The sequence below is a fragment of the Esox lucius genome, chromosome 1, assembly GCF_011004845.1.
Source record: "Esox lucius isolate fEsoLuc1 chromosome 1, fEsoLuc1.pri, whole genome shotgun sequence".
Classification (NCBI taxonomy): Eukaryota; Metazoa; Chordata; class Actinopteri; order Esociformes; family Esocidae; genus Esox; species Esox lucius.
The window spans coordinates 7795253-7807799 of record NC_047569.1 but is presented as its reverse complement, the minus strand read 5'-3'; the positions used below and the strand labels follow the sequence as shown (position 1 = coordinate 7807799).

Genomic DNA, 12547 nt, shown 5'->3' with positions numbered 1-12547 from the left:
GTTTCCAAAATTGCAGCATCAAGTCAGAATGGATTTCATTAGGAGTTTTTGCACAAAAAAGGCCTTAATAAATAAGTGGAATTTTTTTTACCGATTGTTCTAAATTTATTAGAAATACATAACATAAAGGTATTTATTGTGGATGTATTCCTCCCTTTATTCAATATTTGGTTGATGCAATTTTAGCCATGAGTCTCTACCAGTCTCAACTCTTTCCAGATATTCTGAATTGGATAGAGGTCCGGGCCATTGATCTTTTTGTTTTTAAGCCACTTCAGTTTGGCATGGGCTGTATGTTTTGAGTCATTGTCTTGCTAGAAGGTCTCTTGTGGACTTCAATAAGTTTTTTTCTATGATTTCTATGTTCTTTGCTGGATACATTTTGCCCTCTATCATCACAAAATCTCCAGACCCTCCACACAGAGAAGCATCCTCATAGCATGATGCTGACAACACCATGCTTCATTGTAGGGATGTTATTCTCAGGATGATGATAGGTGTTAGGCTTCCACCAAACATAGCGCAATGAGATCCCACATGCCTTCTGGCATACTTTTCAATAATGGCTTACATTTTTACACAATGGCATGTGGGTTATGTATCGGTTATCCAACGTCCAAGTCAATGCATTTAATTACGTTTGCCAGACCTTTTCGTAGTTATTCTGACTAAACTAGGAATTTGTTCAAATTATTAAATAGGCCTACCACGTTATTTAATCCATTTATTTATTCATATGTATTAAGAAGCACAATTTTCTTTTGAATGTTTCATTCTTGAAACATATCCTAGTCAGTATGAATGATTTAGAACTGTTGATGTACTGTATATGACCAAGATGTACATCAACTGTGTGAAACATGACCAAGATGGCAGTGCGTGTGCATCACGTGTCTCAATGTCTACAACATTTTTGCTAATTAGCAGTAATTTACTTAATAGTTCTTTACTTATTCACTCAGTACAGCCTTGCATACACTTTGTAGTCTACAAGAACTGCTGGACATCGGAGCTGGTGGAACTGGATTTGGACCCGTTTTAGATTAATTCCAAATAGTCAATGAATTAATGTAACAAATTAATTTAATATATAAAGAGAGTATTTTACAGTACAAGTATCAAAGATAGAAAGTTCTCCGGAGATTGAAGATGCAGACAGCAGGAAAGGTAAATGCAAGAGAGCTTCTTCAAATGCTCGCTCTGTTTATATCTTAAAACTCAAGTAGTGGGGGTTGGTTAACTGACCTAAGGAAAACAAAACCAGTCCTGTAGAATAGACCCCTTATCAATCCCTGGGGCTCTTCCTATGATACAGGGGTGTTATCTCAAGGATCATGCAAGCTAGGCAATTAAAAGCAACAATTTTGTCTCTGCAATCGCTCCTAACAGAAACATCTGTTAAACATACACATTCCAATGACAGCCTACTAGAATAGAAATTAAGTACATAGGTAGAGAATCAGGGAATGTGTAAAAAAGCATAGAATTAAAAATGTTCGGTTCCTTCAGAGCACAATGCACAGGAAGAGTTTTTGATAACTTTCACCTCCCACCGGAGATTGTGAGGTTGCCCCGGGAGAAGCTAATCGCATTGCCATCTGGTGGTGCCCAGAGGTGGCATTGATATCGTAAAACAAAGGCATGGGAAGCGTGTTGGTATCCGGGCTATGCTAATGCTAGCCCCCCATCGTTCTTCACTACCTAGCCTTTTCCTTGCTAACGTACGGTCACTGGCGAACAAGATGGACGAAATACGACAGAGAATCATCTCACAAAAATGGCTATTGTATTGCAGCGTCATGATTTTCATGGAAACGTGTCTTAACAACATACCCGACAACGTAATTGAGCCGACATGTCTTCAGAGCAGATCTGACAGAAATTGATTCTGGTAAGATTGGAGGTGGTGGACTGTGCATTTATGTAAACAAAACATGGTGTACAAACACTAACTTCGCCGGGAGTCACTGATCTACCAATCTGGAATACCTGTTGATTAGATGCAGGCCTTTTTACTTGCCTCTGGTGTTTACATCTATTGTTGTTATGGCCGTCTACATACCCCCGGATGCTAATGCAAAGCTAGCAATGAAAGAACTGCAGGCTGCCATTAGCAAACAGCATTCAAATCTGAAAACAGTTTTTCCTAAATTCCACCAAAATGTCTCCTGACCCACCAGAGGAGACAATACACTAGACCATGTGTGCACAAACATGTGAAACCATCAGTGAGAGCAGTTAAAGTGTGGCCAGAAGGATTAGACTTACTTCTACAGCAAAATCTACAGCAAAATACAGCAAATCCAACACCTATGTGAGAATGCTATTCATAGACTTAAGCTCAGCATTCAACACGGTCATCCCCTCTAGGCTGGTCAACAAACTCCATGATCTGGGGATCAGCCCCTCTCTCTGTAACTGGACTTAGGACCTCCTAACCAACAGACCCCAGTCTGTCAGGTTAGACAACCTCACCTCCTCCACTCTGATTCTGACTACTGGTATTCCACAAGGCCTCCTGTACTCTCTCTTCACCCACGACTGCGTTCCTGCACACAGTCCCAACACCATCGTCAAGTTCGCAGACGACACCGCAATGGTAGGTCTATTTAGTGACAATGACGAGTCAGCCTACAGGGAATAGGTCATGCGCATGTTGCGCTGACAACAACCTGCCCCTCAACGCAAAGAAAACCACAGAGCTCATTGTGGATTACAGGAAGTCTACATGCTGCAACCACACCCCAGTCCTCATCGATGGTGCTGAGGTGGAGCGTGTGTCCAGCTTCAAATTCCTGGGTGTCCTCATCTCCAAGGATCTCTGCTGGACCCTCAAGTCCTCAGCCCTAATCAAAAAGGCGCAGCAGCGCCTATACTTTCTGAGGAGGCTGAAGAAGGCCCGCCTGTCCACCAAGATCCTTGTGAACTTTTACCGCTGCACTATCGAGAGCATTCTGACAAACTGCGCTACAGTGTAATTTAGCAGCTGCTCCATAGCCTACCGGAAGGCCCTGCAACGGTTTCACCACCCAGCACATCACTGGTGCCCAGCTTCCTGACAACGCAGACCTCCAGTGCAAGCGGTGTCTGCACAGGGCACGCAGGATCATCAGGGACCCTTCACAACCATGCCTCAACCAGGCCTCAACCTACCATCAGGCAGGTGGTACTGGTCTATTCAGTCCCGCACCAGCAGGCTCAGGAACAGGTTCTTTCCATCTATCTTAACCCTGTGACCCAGAGAACTCTGAAATCTGTGACCCATCAATTACCCCCACCCCCCCACCTCTCAGGGATCTTGTTGCACTACTCCCTTGTACTACTCTGACACTGCCTTGCTCTGCCTGATAATGGACGTTTTCAGTTGTTAAAGGTACATGTCTACCTCAGGAACCTCAACGCCACTATCCCTGCATTTCAGATGCACATAGACCTTGTACATTCAATTACCCTCTTTGCACATTTAGAAATGCCATTGTGTTTGCATTCTTCCAGTTGATACACACGCATTTCTACCTTGGGACCTCATTGCTACTGTCTCTGCATCTTGGGTGCACATGCTACCTTAATACATCACTCCTTCATTTGCCTCATTTAAACATATTGAAACCATTTTGAAATTGCCATTTTTACCCGAGCAACTATTATCCCATTTGTAACATACACTATACCTAATACTGTAACATTTATGCCCACTCTATTTGCCTTATTGCACATTTAGTATTGCCATTTGTAATGCATTTGCCTCATTGCACATCTATTGCAATTAGTATTCACAGCTTAACCAGGGAAGATTGTAACTCCTTCAGAGTTGCCTTAGTCCTCTTGACAAGAGCCCTTATTGCCCAGATAATCAGTTTTTGAGGACAGCCTGTTCTAGACAGATTCACAGTTGTGCCATATTTACTACATTTCCTCTAGATTTTCCATACCCTTGATTGGTGAATTTGAAAGCATAATTCTGTAAGCAAGCAGCAGCAAGCTGGCCTAGTTGACACAAGTATACATATATGGTTACGATTATGGTTGTGAGTATGATGAGATCAGTTCACCCCTAGTCTCTCGATATTGCTGCCTGTCTGTTGAGTGCAATAAGGAGACAGTCGTAGATGAGGCTCCGTAGTGGTTTTATAGTGACATACAAACGTTTGGACCACATACCCATGGGTATTTATATACACTGATGAGCCAAAACATATTTACCACCTGCCTAATATACCACCATAACAATGGTCCAGCACATCCCACAGATACTCAATGGGATTGAGATCTGAGGAAACACCTTGATGCTCTTCATCGTGTTCCTCAAGCCATTCCTGATCCATGTGGGCAGTGTGGCAGGGTGCATTATCCTGCTGAAAGAGGCCTCTGTCATCAGGGAATACCGTTGCCATGAAGTGGTGTACCTGGTCTGCAACCATGTTTAGGTGACAGGAGTCAAATTGACATCCACATGAATGCCCGGACCCAGGGTTTCCCAGCAGAACACCACTCCAAGGGTCAGTTCTGACGCTCGTTTGCCCATTGTAGGCGCTTTCCACGGTGGTCACAAGGGTCATCATTCTTCCCGTCCATCCATCCATCATCTTCCGCTTATCCGGGGCCGGGTCGCGTGGGCAGCAGTCTAAGTAGGGATGCCCAGACTTCCCTCTCCCCAGACACTTCCTCCAGCTCTTCCGGGGGGACACCGAGGCGTTCCCAGGCCAGCCTAGGTGTTCCCCGCGTGTCCTAGGTGTTCCCCGGGGTCTCCTCCTGGTGGGACGGGACCGGAACACCTTCCCAGGAAGGCGTTCCGGAGGCATCCGAAACAGATGCCCAAGCCACCTCAGCTGACCCCTCTCGATGTGGAGGAGCAGCAGCTCTACTCTGAGCTCCTCCCGGGTGACCGAGCTTCTCACCCTATCTCTAAGGGATCGCCCAGCCACCCTGCGGAGAGAGCTAATTGATTCAACAAGGTGCTGAAAGCATTCTTTAGAAATGTTGGCCCATATTGATAGGATAGCATCTTGCAGTTGATGGAGATTTGTGGGATGCACATCCAAGTCACAAAGCTCCCGTTCCACCACATCCCAAATATGCTCTATTGAGTTTAGATCTGGTGACAGTGGGGGCCATTTCAGTACAGTGAACTCATTTTCATGTTCAAGAAACCAATTTGAAATGATTTGAGCTTTTTGACATTGTGCATTATCGTGCTGAAGTAGCCATCAGAGGATGGGTACATGGTGGTCATAAAGGGATGGACATGGTCAGAAACAATGCTGAGGTAGGCCGTGGCATTTAAACGATGCCCAATTGGCACTAAGGGGCCTAAAGTGTGCCAAGAAATCATGCCCCACACCATTACACCACCACCACCAGCCTGCACAGTGGTAACAAGACATGATGGATCCATGTTCTCATTCTGTTTACGCCAAATTCTGACTCTACCATCTGAATGTCTCAACAGAAATCGAGACTCATTAGACCAGGCAACATTCTTCCAATCTTCAACTGTCCAATTTTGGTGAGCTCGTGCAAATTGTAGCCTCTTTTTCCTATTTGTAGTGGAGATGAGTGGTACCCGGTGGGGTCTTCTGCTGTTGTAGCCCATCCACCTCAAGGTTGTGCGTGTTGTGGTTTCACAAATGCTTTGCTGCATACCTCGGTTGTAACGAGTGGTTATTTCAGTCAAAGTTGCTCTTCTATCAGCTTGAATCAGTCGGCCCATTCTCCTCTGACCTCTAGCATCAACAAGGCATTTTCGCCCATAGGACTGCCGCATACTGGATGTTTTTCCCTTTTCACACCATTCTTTGTAAACCCTAGAAATGGTTGTGAGTGAAAAAAACAGTAACTGAGCAGATTGTGAAATACTCAGACTGGCCCGCCTGGCACCAACAACCATGCCACGCTCAAAATTGCTTAAATCACCTTTCTTTCCCATTCGGACATTCAGTTTGGAGTTCAGGAGATTGTCTTGACCAGGACCATACCCTTAAATGCATTTTAGCAACTGCCATGTGATTGGTTGATTAGATAATTGCATTAATGAGAAATTGAACAGGTGTTCCTAATAATCCTTTAGGTGAGTGTATATACAAATAAACACTTACAACCCAAATAAACAGCTTTAGTTTGACTTTCAGATGACTACGTTACTGTACAAGGCATCAGAACCCCATCAACCCTCACCCAGTGGCTGGGAGCACGCAGGGTTCCCTCTGAAGCTAATGCACAGTCACCTGCCTATTTCCAGCCTGTATTTCACAGACTGTGTTTTTTTTAAGCTGCATTCCTGAGCTTGCTGAGCCGTAGCCGGGTGATTAATAGTAACTAGCTGATTGTTTAACTGCTGAATTCCTGAGGCCTATTTGTCTTTGCTCCTGCATAAGTAGTAGTGAGTAGCCGACCAGAACACACAATAACACCAGACAAGCACGTTGTCTCTAGTGTGCCTACATGTGGTGAGGAGGCTAATGAAACACCACCCAAACCCAGGCAATTTCACAGGAACGAGTGGAAAGATGATGCGGCAGAATGATAATGAAACTGCTCATTGACCCCCAAAATATGCCTGCATTTTGGTGATTATTTGATGTGAATTTCCCATCCAACATTGGGATAAATATCTGTGTATAATGTTTGCATGTACGTCAACCCCAATATATGTTTATATTACGGTAACCCATCGACTGCATTACAGCTAGAAACCAGTACTTTACCCTCAACTGATTGCTGTGTACTATTTATTTATGAATTTCTATATCTTTTCTTAATGTTATGCTGTGTAAACCAGCAAATATATAAAAATTTGACTTGAGTAACCACATTGTGGACCTGTTACAATAAATAAATCATGAAGGATTTGGGAAATATCCACTTTGTTAAATCAGATATTTTGTGTTCAAATGACAACCTACTTCTATCCTACATGATTTGGATTCCATTGAGCTCTTTACCACATTTATACAAGTATGTTGTTTCTTTATGCAGTTCTGTGTTTCAGACATAAATGTGTGTGAATGTATGGGCACCTAGGCATTCAGGTGGAATAATGGAAATTCATTGTGTGAGGGGTCTGCAGGTTACACCAGGAATTCAGGACAGTGAAATACTATACACCTCTCTCTCTATCCTTCCACCTTCTCTCCTGCTCTCTCTCTCTCTCTTTTCATCTCTGCCTCTCTATTTTCTCTCCCCATTCCATTTCCTATTCAATGGGACTTTATTTTGCTTGATGAATCAATTTGAAATCTATCGTTCATCACTACATATTTCAGGCAGAGACCCTTTCCATTGCAGTCCTTCAGGTGGTAAAAAGCATGTTGCTTGCAACATTTCACATATTTTGCTGCAATGATTTCAGTCTGCAGTGTTTCACCCAACCAATAAAGAAGCATATCAATATTTGATTCGTTTTTTGAAATATTTGTTCCTTGTAATCTGGGGGAAGTATGTGTCTCTTATCAGTCCACATTTGCCAGGAGTTAAGGGAGTGTACAGTAGTTCAGTTTCCACCTCAGTTTGTGGGCATTGGATGTATCCAGTCTTCTCTCAAGTGCAAGGTCTGCCTACAGTATGTCTGGCTGTCTTAAAGAGTCTCTGCTCTTTAAGTCTGCATATTGTCTATTTCTGTACTCTGTTTATCAATCAATCCCAGTCTTCAGAATATCACAGTGTTCAGACTATCTTTCTCTCACACTCTCTCTCACTTCATCCTCTCCACACACCTACTCTCATCACAGGCAATAAATAACACTGTGATTAATGGGGCTTTAATTTGCTTGATGAGTCAATCTGACATGGTCCTCTGCATTGTCGTTCATCACTACATATTTCAGTCACAGACTCCTTTGGCAGTTGTTTAGGTGATGTCAAAATGAAGAGTTATGTACAAAGTAATCGGCGATTTGATCATCTCTAACCAAGGCAACAATTCTGGGTTTCCATAATGTTCCCCTGATGTTTGAGTTTCCAGTTTTTTGTTACTCATAGAAACAGTCTATGTTAGCTAAAATCTTTTTTGGCATTAGATCTAATAAATAAACAGATAAGTATAGGTTTAATTTACTTGGGTGTTTGTGCTTCACTGGGTGTTTGTGCTTCAAGCGCAATTCAATTTCCACCTCATTCAGTGGGCAGTGGATGCAGCAAGCCTTCTCTCAAGAGCAAGGACTGCCTATGTTTGGCTCTCATAACCAAGTCTATGGTCTCTGAGTCTGCATATTGTCTATTTCTGTACTCCGTTTATCAATCAGTCACAGTCACAATCAGTCACAGTGTTCAGACTATTTTTCTCTCACACTCTTTTGCTTCAACCTCTACACACACCTTCTCTCGTCACAGGCGATAAATGACACTGAGATTAACGGGGCTCTCGTAGAGTCAAGAGTCCTGATAAAGTATCCCAGTGATCAAGCAATTGCCAGCCTCGTCCAACCCTGTCCTCACTGCCAGGAGGGACATAAAGCTGACAGCTCTGCGTTATGGCTGCTCGGATTCAGAACTTGCATTCCCGCCTCAGTATCCAGGCGATGTGTTGCTTTGGACTTGGCAGGCTTTTTTTTTTATGGTGATCTGTTCTCCATTGCTCATCGCTGGAGTAAAAATCCTGGGAGGACTCATCATTTTTAATATTGGATATTGAATCAGTGTTTTTGGGTACTTGAATCCATGTCTGTAAACACAGTCCAAATAATTGATAATCCATCATCCCTTTGTGTACATTACAGCTTAACGAAGAGCCGAGCGAGGGATTGTTAATGGTTTACTTCGGTGAGGATTCTCACAGGTCTTCTGAGTCTCCCACCCATTCAATCAAGCAGCCATCCCGGAGCTGATAGCTGCCTGTGTGTTTGTCCTTGGCCAGCGATATACAGCTGTATGTGTGTATCAATGGGGTGCACCATAATGTGTCACGTATTAGTGTGGAGGGAAGTGGAACTCATCACAGATTAACTTAATTAACTCCATCTGTAGAACTTCAGAGGCAAGGTGAGAAAAAGGATAAAGCCTTCACTAACACACCTGTCTCTCTATATGTGTTTCTCTATCGCTCTGTCTTTCTCACTCTTTTTTTCTGTCTCTTTTCCCTTCAGGGCCCATGCCATGCCCCCATAGCAGCTCCTGGCCTCAGGCTGGCCCAGAGTGAGTGCGGGTCAAACCACGTCTAAACAGATCAGACATTGGACCAGACCAAGCTGAGGTGGGCCCAAGCAGGCCATAGTGAAGCGGAGCCACCATGCACCAGCTGTTTGGCCTGGTACTGGGCCAGAGGGACCTGTCCCGGGCCGGAGACCTCTTTTCCCTGGATGACTCGGAGATAGAAGACTGTCTCTCACAGGCCCTGGAGGAGATCAAGACAATCTCCTGTTCACCTGTTAGTACACAGACACACACACCGACACACACATATGTACACTCACAAATAGATGATTGTCTCTTTTAAGCACTAGAGGACATCAAAGCTATCTATTGCTCTCCTGTCAGTTGACAAGGCATGCTCACAAAACATGCACATGTGCGCAGCCGTTTCCAAACACGCACACAGCAACATGAACAACTCGGAGCGCACACTACCATTAAGTTTATTGCTGTTGAGCCGTTGTGCCTGTCAGAATGAAATTATGCACATCCCTCTGGGGCCCACATGTCCTTATTCCCCATGCAACACCATCAGTATAGTCACGTCCTTATTCCCCATGCAACACCATCAGTATAGTCACGTCCTTATTCCCCATGCAACACCATCAATATAGTCACGTCCTTATTCCCCATGCAACACCATCAATATAGATCTTATTCCCCATGCAACACCATCAGTATAGTCACGTCCTTATTCCACATGCAACACCATCAGTATAGTCACGTCCTTATTCCACATGTAACACCATCAGGGTAGTCACATCCTTATTCCTCATGCAACACCATCAGTATAGTCACGTCCTTATTCCTCATGCAACACCATCAGTATAGTCATTGTTACAACTTCATCTGCAGTCTGCCGCAGAATGTAACCCACTTAACTAGTTTCAATGTCTGAACAGTTCCACCTCAACAAGGACCGTCGTATTTTCGTTATATCATCTGAGAGCTAAAGTCAAGGTGAAAGGCATTACAGCTGTGAGGTTTGCATTATTCCCAAGTTAGCTGTTGAGGTCAACTGCAGTTTGTATTGACGATGAAAACAAACATATATTTTCCTTGTCATTCCTTGATACTGATTGGTTGATCTGGACTTGTCCCTCCCCCTCTGGTCACAGGACTACCTGACCAATGACAATGACCAGGCGGTTGTGGAGATCTGCATCACACGCATCACAACGGCGATCAGGGAGACCCGGTCAATCGAGCGCCACGGGGGGGCCTTGGTGGGTCTGTGGGAGTCCTGTCTGGAACACAACCTCACACCCCAGGGCAAAGACGAAGACACGCCTCACGCCAAGATAGCCTCCGACATCACCAGCTGCATACTTCAGGTACTCATAAACACAGAGTTGATGTTAAAATTCACCTTCATCTGTGACCTGTGTAGACATTCCTACTGTACCCTTCAGCAAGCTGTACGTGTTACAAGATTCACAGACACAACTGACGTGGTGGTGGCTACATTCAGCTCTTCCCTACATTACAAGGGGCTTGTGTACAATACACCTAAAGTATTTTGAAAAACATGCATTTGGACTGCACGGACGGCACCTTTGTAGGGGAGGACGGGTCTATTGTAATACCTGGAATGGAATAAATGGAATGTCAACAATCATCACACACTGATTCTAGTTCATGGGTTTGACAGCCATCAAAGTGAACTGTCCTCCCCTAACCAGCCTCCTGCGCTGTAATGGCAGTTGGAACATCCCACAAGGCTGTCAGTGGGAGTAACCTTCCAGGTTTATAGATCAAGGAACCCGGACCTGCTGTGAACTCAGTAGGAAAGGACTTAATACCAAGCTAATGAGGCTAGCACAGGAGGGAATGTCAAGCAAGCAATCCCACACATACCTGCATGGCACACACACACACAGATCCAGTAGTGCGGCTGACATTTTTCTGACAGCTCTGACCGAAACTACAGCCTCTGATATAACACTCCTTTAGTTTGGGAGTTAAGTCCCAGAAGCACACAAACTGCCCCAGACTCAAACACACACAGATGCACACTCAGACTGTGAAACACAAAACACAGATTCACAGACACAAATGCAGACATAAACATGGAGATGTAGACACAAAAACACACATGGGCCAAACACCCTAAATGGGGGACTGTATAGTCAGTGCCTTGTCATTGGGAGACCAGGGTTTGAATCTAGCTCTCGGTATAGCCCAGTGGTCCGACAGATGGAGGTGCAATTGTCTAGCATCTTCTGGGTATTGGGGGATTAGTAAGCAAGTTGGATTGCCCTGCCTGTGAGCTCGATCAACCTATTCCAGAGAATGTGTTCCTTTCTGTTTGTGGGGATTACAGTCAAGATATTCTGGTTGAGCAAGCATTGTGAATAAGAAGCAGAACGGCATCACATTTGGAAACATACTGAATCTTGACGTTCGATTTCTTGAATGGTAAGAAGAGTAGATAAGGGTTGTACAAATGCCTTTGTTGAAATATATTTCTCCTATGAGCATCTAAGAATGTCGTCAAGTAAATATCCCATCACTTATATGTAAGGCCCTGCTCGGACTGCACAGAAATTGTGAAACTGGTCAAAGACCGCAAATTTGTTTGTGTTAAAAAATGTGCTGTATTTTTTTCTATTTCCATTTATATAGAAGTTATTTCATATTAACATGCTTTACCTACAAGCTCTGCAGTCACAGTAAGTTAAATACGTACTGTGTACAACAGTGCAGCATACAGTAACCCTTGCGGTCATGTGATTTGACACTGCAGTGTAGAACAGTCATTCTTGTCATATGACTTTTGAATTCTAAGCGGGAGTGCTGTACATTAAATTTACACAATCAAAAAATGGATGTCTCAAAGAAAGTAAAAACGTGTCTGCAGTCGAGCGTGCAAAGCAATATTCAACCGGAGTCTTCATAGCCACGGAGGTAAGCTCTAATGTACTTCCTGTAACGTTGCTGTAGAGCACTACAGAAAATCATCCGTACACTTTGTTCACTTTTTATTAGTTTTGTGCATAGTCTGTGAAAAATGATACTTAATAATGTTGATTATCTCCTAACGAAAACAAATGTCAAGGTCTGAGTAGTTTAGATGGTAAGTGAACAATCAGTTTTCGCAGTCAATGTGTTGGATGCAGGAGAAATGGGCAGGAGTAAAAAACGACTTCGACAAGGGCCAAATTGTTATGGCCAGACAACTAGGTCAGAGCATCTCTGAAACGGCAAGGCTTGTGGGGTGCTCCCAGTCAGCAGTTGTGAGTACCTACCGACAGTGATCTGAGGAGGGACAAACCAGCGACAGGATGTTGAGCCCCCAAGGCTCATCGATGTGAATGTGCAATGAAGGCTATCCTGTCAGGTCCGAACCAACAGAAGGTCTACTGTGGCACATCACCGAAAATGTGAATGATATTTACGGGAGGAATGTGTCACATTCTCA

General features: G+C 44.0%; 1 protein-coding gene across 1 annotated transcript in view; it reads left to right on the top strand.

Moving 5' to 3' along the window:
• veph1 (ventricular zone expressed PH domain-containing 1) overlaps window positions 1-12547 on the top strand; it is a 167046-nt gene that overhangs the window by 10126 nt on the left and 144373 nt on the right. The window contains exons 2-3 of the mRNA XM_010899975.3: window positions 9081-9361; window positions 10245-10460. Coding sequence (XP_010898277.2) covers window positions 9224-9361; window positions 10245-10460 — 354 coding nt within the window. The 5' untranslated portion in view covers window positions 9081-9223. The remainder of the gene's footprint in view (window positions 1-9080; window positions 9362-10244; window positions 10461-12547) is intronic.